Raw genomic sequence first — 17,663 nt, 5'->3', positions numbered from 1 at the left:
TGTTGGTCACTGCTGTCTCCCCAGCACCTACCACGGCCTCTGGTACACGGTGGTGCTTAACAGACAGCAATGAAAGCAGGAGTGACAAGCTGAAGGCCAGGGCTGGGAGGATCCCGGGGAGAGCAGGGTCCCCCTGGGGAGGGGGGCAGGGCAGGTGCAGGGTGGGGGTGGGGCTGGGCGCTGCACTGGGGTTGGGGGAGCAGGTCCTGCAGGTGCATCTCAGCGCCAGCTTCAGGCCGCGCATTCACACGGCTCTGAGGATGGGGACCCTGGGACAACCGTGAGAGCCGTCTGTGGCCGTCTCCAGGACACGGGCCTGGCGTGTCCCCTTAGCATCTCCAGCTGGGCCGCAGCAGCTGGCACAGGCAGGGCAACAGGAGTGACCCCCAGAGGGTGGGCTCCAGCAATCCCGCATGCACACAGGAGAACACAGAAACCACGCCCAAGGCCGCGCCTCACACCGAGACCACCTGCAGGGGCACCAAAGGCCCCCGCGTCACGGAAGGTTCTGGACACAAGGCCCACAAAGCTCTCAGCGAAAAGCAAAGGCCAGAGACTCCACAAAAGTCAAACCAAGAACTCCCGTTCCCCAAAGAGCAGCCAGAAGTCAGCAAGCACCACGCAAAACAGACAAGCAGCGCCCAGGAGCTCCGCCAGCCAGGTGGGGGACACCTGGACAGATGGGAACCGGGGCCAGCACAGTGGGGGACAGTGACAACAGAAGCACCCGGAGCCTTGGGCCTTAGCTCCACCGCTGAGCACAGGCCGCCCTGCGGGTCAGCAGTCCCCAGAGCTGCTCTGGGGGCCCGGCACACTTGTTCTGTGCCCACGGGGTCCAGGCTGGCACCTGCCCAGCCCTAGCAATGAATGGGATGCCTGGGAGCGCCCTGTACCCATAAGTCGCCAAGGGCGCCCCCATAACCAGGCCGTTGTTGGGGGGGGGGAAGCCCACCTCCCAAACCACGGGCTGGGAGACTCCGCGGCCGTGAGGTCTCAGGCCAGCCAAGACAGCACAGAGCCCAGATGACAACAGCAAACACGAGAAGCGGGCGCGAACTGCTAACCACGAAGTCGGGGTCCTGGGGACCCCTGGGTGGGGGGGTTTGGGGAAGGGTCTAGAGGGGTCTCTGGGGGCTTCGTGTCCAGGGCTGCGGCTGCCAGGTGGTCCTCCTGTGACCGCTCAGCTGCAGAGACATTCTTGCCTTTCTGGGCACCCAGCATAGTTCCGAGCCAGGGAGTCTGGGACCGTGCTGGGTGTCACCGGCACCCCCACCCATGCCTCCCTGGGTGAGCAGCAGGTATCCCAGCTCCACAGAGACAGGGGCATGGGGGCGGAGAGGACCCACTGGGGGATGTGACTGAGAGATGAGGGATGCAGCACTCCGAGCACGCAGGCGGCAGAACCGGCCACCCTGCAAACACAGGAGGGTCCCAGGACAGCAGAGGCAGGGGCAGAGGTTAGGTCATCAGCCACCCCTGGGTGTGGCTGCATACCTACTATGTGCCAGCTGGACCTGGGGAGCCCTACTGTGCGTGGGGCCGGTCTCAGCCTTTGCGCACAGGGGTGCCCACTTGGAACACTGGGAAGGACCAGAGCCGTGCACGGAAGGCATCTATCTACCCCTCCCACTCACCCTCGGGCCTCAGCGTGTCCTCGCTTCCGGGCAGCCCCCCAGCCCAGGACCCCAAAGCAATGCAGGAAGACCCCCACTGCAGCCACTCCACCAGCCTGCGGCTTGCTGGCAGTCACGGTGTGGGGTGGCACCCAGGAGTCGGCGCCAGCTCCAGGGGTCACAGTGGCCAGGCCCAGGGCCTCCAGGCTCAGCCTGAGGCATGCCAACCCCACACTCTCGGGGCCAGGTGGTGGCCCCTGACTGGGACCCCAAACGCCTTTTCCCTTGGCTGAGTCCAGTGGTCCTAGCCCGGGCAGGCAGGACCAGGTCCCAGGTGAGGTGGCTCGTGTCGGCTTCCACCTCTCCCTTTTTGCCTGGGGCCAGTTAGAAACCCACTCGGGTCAGGGGCTTGCCCGAGACTGGCTCTGTGGGACCCCCAGCCCTGTGACCCTCCCGGGGGGGAGGTCCTGGGACCTCTGACCCCTGGTCAGGACAGAGACCCACTGGGGCAGCCCCTAGGGGCCAGGAGGGAATGGTCTGGATGGGGATCCGCCCCCAGCAGCTCTGGGTGAGCCGAAGACCAGGGCAGGTCCCCTCCCTGATTCCAGGGGGCTCTGCTGAGCCAGGGCCCCACAAGACCCCTGCCGGCTGCAAAACGGCCACAGGACCCAGTGCAGCCCAGGAGCCAGGGACCTGGCCCTGCTACCCACCTTCAGAATCAGCCCACCCGGGGGGGCAGTGGCTCACCTGCCCACCGTGTCCCGGCCAGGTGGGGCCATGTCTCTGTGCCCAGTGGCCGGCACACAGTGCCGAATGCTCAAGAGCATCCAGGGCAGGGGGCAGGGAAAGAAAAGAAATCAGAGCGGAGCCCGTCCAGCTGGCCGGGGCGCCCCTGCCATCCTTCCCTCAGGCCTCTGCCCCCGCCCCCTCCCAGGCCCACCGAGGTGAGGGTGAGGGTGAAGGTGAAATGACAGCCGGTGATGGGTGACAGCGAGTGCCCTGGCCGGGGGTCAGAGCCGGGCATTGTGGGCCACCATCAGGTGGGCGTGGGGCTGTCTGGCCTCAGGTTTGGGGTCTGGGGTTCTCCGCGAGCAGGACACCCTGGCCCGAGCTCCCCAGGCAGCGCCACAGTCCCAACCAGAGGCCAGGGCGGATGGGCTGACCCTGCTCTGAATGTCCAGCTGGGAGCTCTGGGAGACAATGTGTCCCCCCCCCCACATCCCCTGAGCCCGGGTCTGCGTCCCTTGGAGGACTCGTGCACCTGCCTCCCAGAGACCCTGGGAGGGCGACGGGCAGGGAGATCCTCCGGGCCAGGGGCCAGGGAACGAGGTTCAGATGCCCAGCAGCCAGAGCCGGGCCTGCCGCCCACACAGGCCGCCTCGGCTCGGGCCCGGAAGGACACCACGGGAGAGGTGTTCCCGAGCAGGGGTCAGCGTGGCCGCGGACACCAGGAGAAAGGGAGGAAGGCGTGAGCACCCCAGTGGGCTGGCGCCAGGCCTGCCGCGGACGGCGCCCAGTGGAGTCCACCCGGGCTCAAAGTTTAGCACCGGAGCGAGGCCGCGGGGGACACTCCCCAGACGCTGTCGCGGGATTCCCCCAAAATGGCTCCAAGACGCGCCTGCCTCGGCCAGCCGCTAGGACTCCATCCCCCACCCCGCCCCCACGAGGCGGAAACTTAACCGCTGGGGACCACGCAGCTGTCCGCGGGGGTGGGTGCGGGCCGGCCAGCGCCCGGGAGCCGGTGCGTAACGGAGGGGACGGAGCCCCTCACCCTGGGCCGCCTGCGCGGGGCGCCCCATTGTCTGGCGGCGCGCACACCCGCGCTGCGGGCCCCACAGATGCCCGGGGAGCCCCTCCCCCGCCCCGGCCCCGCGCCCCCCGCCCGGCCCGGCGCCAAGGAAGTCGCCCCACTCACCTGAGTTTTTCCATGTCTGCGGCAGAGGCCTGCGAGGAAGCAAAGGAGCGGTCAGCGGGCAGGAGGCGTGCGCTCGGCGGCCGCGCCGGGCGGAGCCGGGCACCGCGGGGCACCCCGTGCGCCTCCGCCCCGGGCGGCCCGGCCCCGCGCGCCCCCCGCTCCCGCGGCCCGGCCACGGGCCCCGTGACTCGGGGGGCGCTCCGGGCCGCGGCCGAGTAACAGGTGAGCCCGCCCGGGCCGCCGCGCGCCCCGGCTCCGAGTTACGCCCCCCGGGGCGAGGAGGGGGCCGGCCCGGGGCTGCGGGGCGCCCCGGCCTCGCCCGCAGGAGGGGGCCCGGCCCGACCGCGCGAACTCTCGGGCGCCCGCGGCCCCCGCCGCTCCCCGCCCCACCCGTTAACCCTTCCCTCCCCGCGCTCCCTGCGGGAGGAAGCCGAGACCCGGAATCGCAGAATCCGCGAGTCGGAGAGTGTTTGGGGTCGCACGGGACCGCGGGAGCGAACACTCACACGACCCGAGTGCGAGGGCGTCCGGAACCCCGGGCTTCTCAGGCGGGGACCCCGCTGCCCTCGGATTCGGGGGTTCCGGGCCTGCGGGATTAACCCCTGCGCGCCCGGCTTTGCCGGCGGGGCTCCCTGCCGGGCTTGCGCAGAGCCGCCCGCGCGCGGCTGGGAGACCCTCCCCGCCCAGCCCCGCGCCGCCCCGCAGCCCCTCCGCGCGCCGGACGGGGGGAGGGAACCCACCCGCCGCCGTTAACCCTGTGGGCGCCGGAGCGCGGCGGGCACCGCGGGCGGCCCTGGCGGGATCGCACTTCCTGCGTGCAGCGGGGGGCGCGGGGCAGGCTCCCCGCCGCCCGCGAGAGGCCGCTCCCGGGGGCCGGGCCCCGTCTTTCCGCGCGGGGGGCGGGGGTCCGAGCCCGGGGGCCGCGCGACAGACCTGGGAAGACTGGTGACTGCCCATCCCGGCCCCTCGCGCCGGGCGCCGCCGCCGCGTCCGCCGGGAGCGCGCTCCGCTCGGTCCGGGCCCCACGCCGCCTCCCCCACCGCCCCGCCGGGCGAGGGCGCAGCCCGGCCCCGGGGCCTCGGACCGCCTCGGCCTCCAACTTCCCGAGCGCTCGGAGAGGCCTCCCCGGGCCTCAGTTTCCTCGCCCGGAAGCCGGGTGGAGGAGAGAGGGGCGGAGGGCGGACGAGGCGCGGGCCGCGGAGGGGCAGGGGTCCGCAGGAATTCCCAGGGAACGGCCCCCGGCGGCTCCCCTCCCCGGCGCCCTAAAAGTTGTCGGAGCCCATGAGTCGGGATCCCCCAACCCCCAAGGCAAAGGCGCGCCGGGAAGTTTTCCGCCGCCCTCACGACCCCCGCGCGCGCGTGCCCCCCGGCCCACCTTTTCCGGTCCCCATCACGGCGGGCATCACCCCGGATCCCCGCATACAGCAGGCGCTCAATAAGCGCAGGCAGTGCCTGCCGGGCTCCGACAGCGCCAGAGCAGTGTGCTCTCCGGCCTCCTGGGCGCCCGGCCGCGGGTTCCCGTGCTCCCAGCAGGACACCCCCGGCACCCAGGAGGCTTGGCCTCCACCAAGCCCGCGCAGGGTGGGCGGAGCCGGCCACTCCGGAGGGTCAGACCTGCCCCAGGGGGAAGCCAACCCCAAGTCCGAGTGCTCAGGCTTCCCCCGTGCTCGTCCCCTTTGGGCTAAGGTCTTCCGCCGGGGGAGGAGCCCTCTCCACGGGGCGATGGGGGAGAAGCCCCCTGCCCCAGCCCTGGGCATCCAGGGCACCCCTCCCCCATCGCCCCGGGGGCAGCTCTGCGGGGTGGCTCCCCCCCCAGCTCAGCTGGAGCAGGCACGGGAGGGGCGAAGCCCACTCCTGACGGCCATTTCCCACCCAGGGTTTGGGGGCCCCCCAGGAGGCCTCTGGGTGCCTCAGTCACTCCCAGCGAATGTCCTGCCAGGGAGTTTGTCTAAAATTAATCAGAACGGATTAAAATTTAATTTTAAAAATCTAGCATTAATTATTTACATTGAGCATTTCAGCCCTTCTGGAAGGCTCGTCTGGGAATCCCCCACCCCCAGGGCTCTGGGGGAGGTAGGGGAGCTGCAGGGGTGGGGGCTGGACAGGGCGGGAGACAGGCAGGGCGGCAGCAATGCTGTGCAGCCCTGCTACTCCATATCCTGAAACCCGAATCCCCTCCTGTTAGGGCCCCAGGTTCTCCTGGACCCCAGAGCTGCCCAGTGGCCATCACCCTCGTTCCTAAAGGCCGCCTCCCCCCACCTCCCCCGCAGCTCCCCGTGGTGGAGACCTGGCAGTCCCTGGGTCAGTCCCCCCCCCCCCCCCAGGGGCTGTATCTGTCCCAGCTCTGTGTCTGGGACCAGCCCAACGCGTGGGTCACAGGTGCGTGGCGCCCTTGGCCCTCCATCGTCCGCCCTGACGCTGCCCTCGCCCGGCACACGGCTTGCCTAGAGTCCCCCAGGCTTGGCCAGGCCTGCCGAGGTCTCCAGCCAGGGGCGAGAGGGGAGCTGGTGGGAGCGTGAGCATGAGGGGTCTATGGGCACCCAGCTGTTCCCACGGCAAAGGGGGGACTGGGAGCTCCCCAGGGCAGCGGAACCCTAAGTGCCCCTGTGACCCGGGGGGGAAGCCAAGTAGACCTGTGTCTCAGACACCGGGACATCCCAGGCCACACTCGAGGCCTCACCTGCCCCGCAGCTCACCTGTGATCTGCCCACTGCCCTCCCCGCCCCGCCCCGCACCCCCAGCCCCGGCTCCAGCACAGCGGCCCCCTCTTTCCCAGCAGCTGCACGGGAGCCCCGCCTGTGGGCCGACCCGACTGCACCAGGCCTCGGAGCCCCCGCCTTGCTGAGGGCCCCGGCCCCCCCACCTCCCTCCTGCCCCCACTTCCTTCCGTATTCACTGAGATTCAGAGCCCGGGGCCACCTGGGTCCGAGGCACCTACCCAGTAGCCCCCAGGTTACCACGCGGCGCGAGACTTGGGGTCGGGCTCTTGTCAGCTGCCCACAGCTGCCATCCTCCCAGTGGCCCCGGGGCACGGCGACTGGCCCGCGGGTGCTCCCAGGAGGGGACTCTGTGCCTCCACTCAGTCTTCCATGAAGGACCTGGCCCTCCACGGCCCAGCCACGCAGCTGGCCCACACTGACCACTACAGCCGCCCCGTGGGGCCCACGCTCACTCAGCCCCCCCCCCTTCCGGTTAAGGCTTTGCCCTAGATCTTAGCCTGGCTCCCATCAGATATTAGCCACCCCCGTGGGCAGGGCCTCACGCCAGTCACCATCGCCAGGTGCCCAGGGCCTGGAGCGAGGCTGTCGTCTGAGGACCTGCTCCTGTGCCCCAGCTGGGAGTCTGTCCTGCTTTCCCAGCCCTCAGCATCCGCACACCAGCCTGGTCCCTGCCTCACCCAGCATTCCCCGGGCACCCGGCTCAGCACCTAGAGCTCTGCCCAGGGAAAGTTGGGCCTGCCTGGCTGTGTGGCCTCAGGCAAGGCTCTCAACCTCTCTGAGCACCTCCTGGAAGGGTAGGGACAACCTCACAAGCTGTGAGTGGCGGCTGCGGTGCACAGGGGACTGTCACGGGGCAGGTTCCAGAGAACCAGCCTTTATGTCCGGGCAGACTCCTTTTATATCAAGTTGACATCGCTCCGTCTTGCATTTGCTCAACAACCATTTAGTGCATGTGGAGGCTTATAGTAAGCAGACCAGATGTGAGTGGGGGCTGCCCCTCCAACCCAGGGGAACGGACCCGAGACCCAGCTGGGTAACCCACCTCCTCCCACCCCTGGGTCCCCAGGCTGGGTCGGGTGGGGCTAACCCTGCAGCTGTCACCAGTGGGTCAATGTGAACCATGCCTGGAGCCAGGGGAGTGGAGGGACAGGCCTGGGGGCTGGGGCCTGGGGGGTGTCTGTCCTGCTTCCACCCTGACAAGGATGGTTCCCAGAGGACCGCCTGGAGGAGGGGCCTCCGGGTCAAGTGCAGGGCGAGGGAGGCTGGTGGGGACCAGGTGGAAGCGGCAGAGGGGCTCGGCTCACTGACAGGTGGGGGTGAGGGGTGCGGAGCGCACAGGATCATCGCAGATGGCGCTGAGGGTTTCGGCTGGGGCGGGGGTTAAAGCAGCCGAGCACAGGTCCTGAGGGGTGGTGGACCCAGGAGCAGTCAGATCAGAGACCCCCTTGGGTGCCACGGCCAAGGTAGTGACTGTGAGATGGAGCCGAGGGCTCTGCCAAGGTCAGGGTGGAGGCAGAGGCGTGGGGCCGGCCATGGGGACCGAGACAAGGAGCAAGAGGGTGGTGGGCAGGGAGCTGGCACGGTGCAGGTGCCCTGGGGGTTTGCAAGACAGTGAAGTCACCAGGACCTCTGCCAGTGGCGCTGGGCACGTACCACGGCTCCCACCAGGACCTTGGCTGGAATCCCAGTGCCACCCAGGCCCTGGCTTGGGGCTGTCTCCAGATGGGGTCGAGCAGCCCCACCCTGGGATCCCAGAGGCCCTGGCGCCCCGCTGCAGGTGGCCGGGTCCGTGTCCCGCGCGGCGCTCTGCCCAGGCTGCGGCTGAGAACTGGCCCCCCAAGCTATATCTGGCCGCCCGCCTGTCGGGTTTGGCCTGCGCAAGGTTTCTTTCTTTCTTTTTTTTTTTTTAAACATTTGAACCAACATTCAAAAGCTGGGAGAGTTTACATGTTAAAATCCGTATTTTTGGCTCCCACTGAGAATTTTGGAAGCTCTGGCAACTCTAGCCCACATCCCACGTGCCAACCGTCGGGAAGCTGGGAAGCAGTTGCCCCTCCAGAGGGGCCCCGCCCACTCGGAGAGGCCCCGCCCACCCCTGCCTGGCCCTGCTGACCGAGAGGGTGAGGAAGGTGGAGGAGATCCCACTGCAGCCCGGGGACGCTGTCACCGCCCCACGCGGGCCACAGCCTGGCCCTGTGCCTACAGTCATTCACACCGTAGTAAGAGTGAGCTTCAGCCCCAAGTCTGTGACATCGGCAGCTTCGAGAGACCGGTCACAGGGGGCTTGCTCGCTGGACACTGAGAGGAGCACGGGGGACTCCCCCGAGGCCACTCGGCCAGATGGGACAGTGCCGGTGCTGACCCCAGGGGCTCCCCCGGGAGGGGGCCGTGGCGACGGCCGGACTCACACCAAGGCTACCAGGAGCCAGGGGTCCACCCCGCTTCCCCCGAGGACCCTTGCCCACCCAGGCGGAGCCTTCTGGGGACACGGACTTGTCCAGGCCAGGACGCAGGGGGCACACAGCAGGTGCCCACATCAAGGTGGTCCCCTTTGTCACCACCGTCATCCCATGCACACTGCAGTTGTGGTTGATGCTCCCCCCGCCGTGGAGACACTGGGGGGTGTGACCCACCCAGGGCCCCGAGCCAGCCACGGCCCAGCCAGGACCCTGCTAGCCTCAGCTCCTGGTCTGATGGAAGATCTATCCTCGCTCTCCTAGGCGGGCTCCAGCCCGGGGTCTGGGCACCCTGGGGGCGGGGCGGGCTGGGGAGGAGCCTCGGGCGGCCCAGCTCCCTGGGAGGGACACCTGTGGCAGGTCGCAGGGTGCAGCCCCACCCCTCAGCAGCATGGCCGGGCACCAGCAGGCCCCGTGCCGCCTGGCTATGCAAGCAACCTTGCAGAGACGCCCCCCCCGCCCCGAGGCCTGGGCGTCACTGGGACTCCCCCGGGGCCTCGTGGTTCCCAGAGGAGGGCTTCGCGATGCACAGGTGGGCTCCCATACTGGCAGCCCCTGTGCAGGGCTGGGGGCGTGGCTCACTGGGTAATGGCACGCTCGCCCCTGCCTTCTCACCACTGGGGGAACTAAGGTCCATGCAGAGCCACATAGCAGCCACTGCCCCCCAGAGAGAGACAACACGCCCGGACCCCCAGCCCAGCTGGCCACGCAGCGGGGAGTGGCCAGACCCCCTCCAGCAAGACCCCTCCACGGACAGAGCTGTCATGGGGGCGGCGGATGCCAAGGGGGTGGCTCAAGACTGGCTGTACCCGGTCCTGGTTCCTCAACTCGACTGCTCAGTCCGCTCCCCTGTGCCCTGGGGACAGCGTGGCCACACGGGCCTCGGGGCTGCGGCAAGGCTGGGGGCAGGAGCTTAGAGCAGCTCCCAGAGCGCCCAGCGAGCCTCAGGCCCCCACCAGGACCGGCTTGTACAGCAGACCCTGCACAGGGAGCCGTGCTGGGAGGCGCTGGGCGGACCCCTGCCTCCAGCCCTGCGGCCTCCATCCGGACCCTGGCCACAAGCTGGGGGCAGGGGGGTAGGGGCGCCATCCTCGGCAGCCTGGGAGGACCCTCCCTGGCCCCAGGGGTCACAGAGGTCAGCACTGAAGCGGCCCGAGGGTATCCTGGGCAGGTTCCTGGGCCCTGATGCTCAGCACAGCTGCACCCATGGGTCCGTGCTCGCCAGACCCCATGCCAGCCACCCGTCCATCAGCCCGAGCACTGAGTGTGTGCGTGTGTGCACGCCCAACAGGCCTAGCGCGCCAACCCTGACCCGAGACTCAGTTTCCCCTACATAAAGTGGAGACAGCCGGGAAGGACCCTGGTGCGCCACCCGCCTCCTGTGCCGATGCCTGGGGCGCCAGCGCTTCCAGGCTCATCAAGCACAAGGGTGGGTAACCTCGGGTGGGGGTGGGGGCTCTGCCAGTGGGCGGGGCTGAGAGGAGCCTCAGCGTTCACCCAGGTGCACTCCGCCCAGCCCAGAGCCAGCACAGATACCACAGCGGGGTGTGAATTTGTGGGGAGAGGGCCAGAGACTCACCTGGCCCAGGTGCCTCCAGGGGCAGGTAGCTTGGCCTCCGCACTTCCCCTCGTCGGCGCAAGGCCCCCTGGTCTCCAGGGCCCGGCCCGGCTCCCCTCCCTTCCCAGCCTCAGCGGCCGCCTCCGAGGTAAGCCGGGCGCTCAGGGCTGGGTGCGTCTCCTCTGGAGCGGCAGCTCCCACCAGGGGCTCCTGCGCCAGGCCAGAGCCCTGCTCCTCTGGGGAGGGCTCTTGGCTGCGGCCTCTTGGCCCCCTAAAGGCCTCCAGGGTCCCGGGGTCCAGCACCCGCACAGTGACCTCATCCAGGAACCTGGAGAAAGGCAACCTGGCCTCCCGCCGGCGGCCCAGGCGTGCCAAGGGGCCCGCGGCAGCCCTGCCGCCTGCACAGGGGGGCTCGGAGGCGGGGGGCAGGCCGGATGACCCCCGGGGCCCCTCCCGGCCAGGCCGTGCCGCCCAGTGAGGGTGAGCCGCCTTGTCCTCTGGGTTCCGGCCGGGGCTGGGGCTCGGCTTGCGGTTTTGAAGGTCTCCGCGAGCTGCCTTGAGGGGGGCGTCCGTCCTGGGCTTCATGGGGGAGCCGAGGCCGTCCCGTCTGGCGCCAGTGGGGTCAGGGCCCCGGGCCTGGGAGCTGGCCCCCGAGGGCATCCTCCTTGGTCAGGCCAAGGTCACGGGTGTCCAAGAGCCCCTCGCTGAGCCCCACTCCTCTTCCTCCCTCCGCGGGGCTGGGATCTGAGCGTCCTCTGGGAGTGGGGCCACCTGTCCCTCACTGGCTGGGATGGTCACATCGATCCCAGGGGCACGTGGGAGGGCCTGGCAGCCGCCCACCCCGGCATCGATCCCGCCGAAATGGGAGCTGAGCTTCGGGGCTTGCACAGCCTTGGAGCAGAGAAGGTCGCGCCCGGCTTGGCCCGGGGAGGCAGAGGGCTCGTGGGGCTCTGCTGTGGGCCTCACCTGCTCCCTGCAGTGCTGGGCACAGAGAGGCAGCTGTCAGTCAGCAGGGTGGGAGCAGGCAGCTGAGACGCTGGCGGCCTACTGCGCTCCCATCAAAACCTCCTCATTTTCTTCTGGGGTGCCCAAGACTGCAATTCCCAGGTTCCTTTGCAGCAAGGGGGTGGCCAATGAGATGTAAACAGTGGTTGGATGTGACTACTAAGGCATCAGGCAGCTTGCCCAGTGCCCTTTTGACTCCCATCCCCCATCCTGCTTCTTCTCGGGCGCATGGAGGTGACTTTGGAGCTGTGGCAGCCATGCTGCTCCATGAGGCAAACTTGTGACAGAAGCCACAGAAGAGCATAAAGGACAGAAGAGCAGAAAGACACAAGGAATCCAGATCCCTCAGGACCGTTGAGTCATCGCAGCGGCGCAAACACCTGCCCTAGGACGTCTTTACCTCCATCCTGCCCGGATTAGGCCAAGGCTATTTCTGGCCCTTGTGGCTAGCGGTCTTGTGCCAAGCCCGGGGAGGAGCAGGCGACACTGGGACAGAGCTCTGGCACGCGTGGCCCAGGGTGTGGTTAGACGGGGCTGGGATGGGGACATCAGCCCAGGTCTGGGCCCTCCCCGCTCTGTGCAAAGGGAGACTCGCCCGCCCGTGCCGCCGCCCAGGAAGCCGGGGCTCCAGGCAGAGCCCCTCCACAGGAAGCTGCTCTGTGGGCCCTGGAGCCAACAGCCCGCCCACGAGGGGTCCCTGAGCTTGGCTGTGCACCTGCGCCTGCCCGGACACCGCCCACGAGTGTCTGAGAGCCCTGCTTCTCCGGGCTCGGCTGGACCCCTCACCGGGTCCCCTCGACACCCCGACCCCACCCGACCACCAGGCCTCTCTCAGACCTGACCGCCTCCCTTGCTGGCCCCGGGGTCCCCCTGTGTCTCACCTGGACACCTGCGTTCACCCTGGTACCCTGGATGCCAAGCCAGTCCAGCCCTGCCCATCCCACAGGCACGGCCAGCACCATCTTGGGGAGTCACGGCCCAGGGGGGGCTCCATGATCCCCACCCCCAGGGGCGCTCCCAGCACGCTCCCAAGGGTGTGGGCCCTGCCTGCTCTCGGGGCCCCTGCTGCTGCACCCTGCAGGGCTCGTGCTGGCTCAGCCCAGGGACCCCGGCTGCAGCCCTGGCTTGCCACCCTGTCTACAGTCACTGCTTGCTCCCTGCAGGGGCCCGGAGCGGCACAGGGCTCAGGACGCAGCCCCGGGTGAATGAATGAATGGGGTGAACGGCGCGACAGTTTCAGGCCGTGGGCCCACAGGCACGCCGCCCCCCCCCCACTCCAGCCCCGAGGCAAGGGCACTGGGGAGGATGTGGGCTCTGGGGAGGCCACAGCGCCCGCCCCCTTGGCACCTGGACACGCCCTCCTCCACAGCTGCCCTCAGCCCTCCCCCATCACCAGGGGGAGAGAGGCTTGGAGGCTGGCAGGCCCCAGCTGCACTGCCCTCGCCGACGCCCCGCGAGGCCCTCCGTCCCCTAGCAAGCGGAGCCACGGCAGTGCCCAGCCTGGGGCCTGGAGGGGTGCTGTGAGATCTCCTTTGCTTCACCCCAACACCCACTCATAAGGCGGCTCGCCCTTGGCCACGGCAGCTGTGGTCGCAGGAGCCGGGGGCCTGGCCAGCAGGTCCTCCGAGCCTCTCCCCGACTTTCCGCGGCCGCAGACAAGTTTCCGTTGTCATAACAACTGCTGGCTCGGGGCTGCTGCTGCCGTCGCCAGCGCCATGCAGGGCCAGGGCCCAGAGCAGGCTGCTGGCGGCCACTCCAGGAGAGGGGCTCCCCTGCTCCAGGCACCGCAGCCTCCTCCTGGTCTCCACCCTGAGCCCCACCCAGTGCCAAGCTCCGAGCCACAACAGCACCCGGGTCATCACCCCACGTCCTCGCCTCGCCCCAGGAGGGGCCACCTGTGGCCCTGCCACCGTCACCAGGCCCACCCTGCTCACACGGGCGGGAAGCGGACGGAGAAGGCACAAGCCCTGTCCGCTGCCTATGGGAACCCCAGGCCCCAGGGCACTGCCAGGACACACAGGGTGGGCAGGGCACATGGGCACTCACTGTGTCCCAGGGGGCTCCGGGACCCCCCCTTTGCCAGGGACTGCTGTCAGCACCAGCAGGGGCCACCAACTCCCATCACCCTCCCCTCATCCCAGCACTGCTCTCTCCATTACGATGTCCCCAAGAGAGATGAGGGCACCGGGGGCCTGGGGAGTCCCACCCTGTGCCCCTAACCTCCCGGCACGCGGCCTCTGGACACTTCTGGGCTGGGTCTTGGCGCTCAGTGCCAGCGTCCCTGCCCATGCTTTGTGGCATTGGTGCCTGCACCCCGAATCTGCCCCGGCTCTCCTTCTCTTCTGGGGAGTATTCCCCGTCGGCCAATCGGCTTTGGAAGAGGCCCCTGCTGCTTCCCCGGTCCCAGGGAACCTTCCCCAGGTACACCTGAATGAGGGGTTCCGTCTCCACACCCAGCAGCAAGGCTGTACCCCTCCCCTGCACCCTCCCCATATGCTACTGCTGACCCAGAGAGACTCTGAGTGTGTGTGTGTGCGCGTGCGTGCGTGTCTGTGGTGGGGGAGGGATGAGCAAGACACCAGCATATGGCAAGCCAAGGGATGGCACAGCCTGAAGCTCCGCCCACTCAGCCAGCCCTCACTCACACGTCACTGTATGCTGCGCCCTGTGTCTGTCCGTCTGCGGACATGGGCCCGTCCGCTCCTTCATGCTCTCATTCCTGGACCCACTCCCCCCCGCCTCCAGCCCTGTCACTCGTCCCCGGCATCCATCCACTGAGACGTGTCATCTGTGCCCGGGTCGGTCCTTCCACGCCTGTGTCCACGCGTTCCTCAACAGACACTCGGCCACTTAGCCGTCCACTCGCCCCCCGCCCCCCGCCCCCCGCCTACTTCAGGAAAAAGAGCGAGAGAGACACAGAGGCCGATCCCCCAGCTGCCGGCTCAGGCCCCAGCTGCCTACAATCACCAGGACTAGGCCAGGCCAAAGCAGTGGGCCGGGAACCCACCCTAGGTCTCCAGCCCTTGAACCGCTCCTTCCCAGTGTCCACACTGGAGGCTGGAGGCAGGAGCCAGAGCGAGCCAAGCAGCCCAGGCACTCGGCTACGGGGTGCAGACATCTTAGCCGGCGCCTGAAGCACGAGGCCCAAGCCCCGCCCCCTCCTGTCCCCCCATCCCACGTCCCTCGGATTGAGCACCCGCCCTCTGCCTAGCATCCACGCACCGACTGTACCCATGTGTGCGCCCATCCGTCTCCCTGGCAGATCAGATCCCCCTCCACCCTCGGATACGCACCCAAAACCATCTGACCGTTACCCATCCACTCGCCGACACTGCCCCATCTGCCCGTAGGTTCTCCCGCCCAGTCATCTGTCCATCTTGCCGTCTGTGTCAGAAAACGCCCTCCCACCCCCACATCCGGGCATCGCTGGCCCGTCCTGACCACGCAGCCTTGCATCCACAGCAGCTCCTGCAGCCATCCCGGGCCACCTGGCCACTCTCCTCCCGCCCCTCCGGCCTGTAGCATCCTATTGTGGGCATCACCCATCCACTCGGCACCCCTCCATCCCGCCACGCTCGCCTCCGAATCCCGCCGTGGCAGGATCCCGCCGTGGCAGGCCTGTGACTGCAGCTCCCCAGCTGACCCACTGCTGACGGACCCGGCGAGGGCCGCTCCTTGTGCTCGCCCTGAGCTGGGCACTGGCGGATCCCCGGCCTGGGAAGCCCCTGTTCCCTGGGGACAGGACTCCTTCCTGGCTGGGGTGGAGGGGCTCCCAACACCTGGCACCCTATCCAGGGCCCGTCTGCCATCACACAGTGGGAGGGTGATGTGTCAGATTCACCAAAGTAACCCAACGAGAGGGGCAGAGTGGGCGGGCGGGGATCCACTCTCTCGCTCACCCCTGCACGTCGGAACCAACCGAAGCTCCGCTCTGCCTCTGCCGCCAGCTGGGGCCTGCTCGGGGCCAAGGACCAACAACAGGTTTTATCCAAGGTCACGCAGTGAATCAGTGGGGTGCCCTGAGGGGACCCCAGGGGCAACTCAGCCCAACACAGAGCACCTTGGGGTCAGATCCCAGGGGTCTGCACCTGCTCTGCGGGGAGGAACCTCCGCTCCCTGGCACTCGGGCAGGATCGAGTCTTTCCTGACCTGGGACCCTAACGCTTGTGCCTCCTCTCCAGGCCTCTACCCCTTCACCTGCTCGACCCCCACCCAGCTCTGGGGCCTCATGGCCTGAGACCTGGGAACCGACTGGACTGCCTCCGTCAAGCCATGGACTCAGGGACGGCTGGCACTCCCTTGTTCATTCGTCCAGGCATTCTTTCGCTCTTCAACATCACTCAGCACCTGCAGGAGCAGCGGCACCATGGCCAAGAGTTGCCATGGAGACAAGGCATGAAGCTGCCCGCAGGAGGCCTGCACACAGTAGGCACGCGGGGAGGCAGCTTCTGCCCGCAGACCCGGTGCCTGGTCTTTGAGGTGGGTGGGATGGGCTGGCGTGCAGCCCTGGCACCGTCCCATCGCCCATGGCAGCCTGGGAGTGCTCCTCCCAAGACAGAGGCTCCCGGTCGCCCTGGCCCTCCCCGCCCGGCGGCACAGGTGCGCACAGCTCCAGGTTGTGACAAGCTGAAGGCAGAGTGCAGGAATCTATAAATACGAGACAATAGCTTGGGAGGGTCCTCGCGGCGTGTGCAAGCTGAGCAGCCGGGAAGGAGCCGCATCTGCCACGGTGCCCGCTTCTCCCTGCCGCCCTGATTATAGTGAGAGTCAGGAAAATTAAGGGTTTGCGGGACGCTGCCAGGGCCCTCGCTGCCGCCTCCCCGCCCCGAGCCGCACAGATGCCAGCCTGAGCCACCTCCCGCGCCGGCAGGCCCGCGGCGGCCCCGCAGCACACCCGGGCTTGGACGGGACCTTCCCTGGTCCTTGCTGAAGCCTGGCCCTGGTGCACCTGCCGTGGGCAGGAACGGGGCCCAGGGAAGGGAACGGCGCTGCCCATCACCTCTGGGGATCAGGCGCCCTGGGCCTCGGAAGGAGCTGGGCCCACACCGGCCTTGCCCCTTGGGCCCCTGCCTCGGACACTCAGCCATGCCCTAGGTGCCAGCTCCGCTCGCATCCTGCGCCCCCCTCACTGGGGGCGGGGTGGGACGCCGCCGAGGAAGGAAACACCTCCAAACCAGGCAGGAAACGGAAGCGCTGGGGCGCAGACTCCCGCGCGGCGCTGGGGCTCCCGGGGCGGGGAGAGCGCCCGCGGGGCCCTGGGCCTCAGTTTCCTCGCCGGGAAATGGGGAGAATGATGGCGCCTGCCAGGCAGGCAGCGAAGCTCGCGCGCGCCCACGCACCGCACACGCTCAGCGAGCGACCCCGGCCCAGCCCCCTGCTCTCGGCTCCCAGCCCTTCTAGGCTCGGCCTTGGCCCAGCACCGGGCCAGGGGAGGCTGCCCGCGCCCGCGCGCCCCGCCCGGCACCCCAGGCCGCGCCCCGCCCTTCCTCCCGCTGCGGGAACGCGCGCGGTGGGGGGCGCGAACCCCGCACGCGGGACCCAGGCGCTCCCGGCCGGCCCGCGGGGCCCAGGGCAGCGCGCTGAGGCCCAGAGCCCTCGCCCCCCAACACCCGAGAGCGCCCGGTTCTCCGGGGAGCCAGGCGTTAGGGCTGGGCCGGGCGCCCCGGAGGGGGCGCCGCGGGCCGGGGATCGCCCCCCCCGGGGGGTGGGGGTAGGGGCGCAGGCCGCCTCCGGCGCCGCCAGGGACCGCCCCGGGCGTGGGTGGCGCCCGCCCCGCCTCCGCGCTCGCAGGTACTCACCGCCCGGCGGAGCCGGCCCGGCCGGCGGCCGCCGGTCCACATGGCTCCGGGGCGGCCGCGCCGCTGGCCGCCACCGCCGCCGCCGCGCTCCGGTCCCGCCGCCGCCCCCTCCCCTCCGAGGCCGAGCGCGCGGGGAGCCGGCGCGGCCGGGGCTCCCCCACCCCGCCTGGCTTCCCGCAGGCAGCGCCCGCCCCCCGCCCCCGGCCCGGCTCCCCGCCAGCCCCGGCCCCGCGCAGCCGCGGCTGATTCAGCGGTTCCCGTGCGAGCACCCAGCCGGGGCGCACGTGGCGGGCGCGGGGCCGGGGGCGCGGGGGCGCCGCGTGCGCTGGGGCCTCCGAAGGAATGGCGGCGGGGCCGGGAGTGAATGAGCCCGCATGTGCATGAATGGCGAGCGCATGAATGAATGAGCGCAACGCGTGCGTGCGAGGGGAATGAATGAATGAGGGAACGAATGCACGGGGAGGACGCTGAGCGAACAGTGAATGGGCCGTCGGGAGCGACCTGTCCTGCTCACTCGGCCGTCCACGTTGGTTGGACGCTTACTGAGAGAACTCGTCCATCACCATTTAGATATTAGACACTTACTGGATACCAGCCA

The 17,663-nt window shown here is 69.2% G+C and overlaps 1 protein-coding gene across 3 annotated transcripts in view; it reads right to left on the bottom strand.

Moving 5' to 3' along the window:
- Positions 1-17,099, bottom strand: part of BEGAIN (brain enriched guanylate kinase associated) — a 31,790-nt gene extending 14,691 nt beyond the window's left edge. Inside the window, exons 1-2 of one of the 3 annotated variants that reach the window (XM_062181306.1) lie at positions 17,066-17,099; positions 3,529-3,557 (exon numbers count right to left, since the gene is read on the bottom strand). In XM_062181306.1, the coding sequence (XP_062037290.1) occupies positions 3,529-3,542 (14 nt within the window). In that variant the 5' untranslated portion in view covers positions 3,543-3,557; positions 17,066-17,099. Of the gene's footprint in view, positions 1-3,528; positions 3,558-4,461; positions 4,506-4,903; positions 5,022-17,065 lie in introns of those variants that run through there. The other 2 variants (XM_062181305.1, XM_062181304.1) reach the window with 2 other exon arrangements.
- Positions 17,100-17,663: the final 564 nt, after the last annotated feature.

This window comes from Lepus europaeus, chromosome 22 (genome assembly GCF_033115175.1).
Source record: "Lepus europaeus isolate LE1 chromosome 22, mLepTim1.pri, whole genome shotgun sequence".
Taxonomy (NCBI): Eukaryota; Metazoa; Chordata; class Mammalia; order Lagomorpha; family Leporidae; genus Lepus; species Lepus europaeus.
This window is presented reverse-complemented; position numbering and strand designations above follow the sequence as displayed.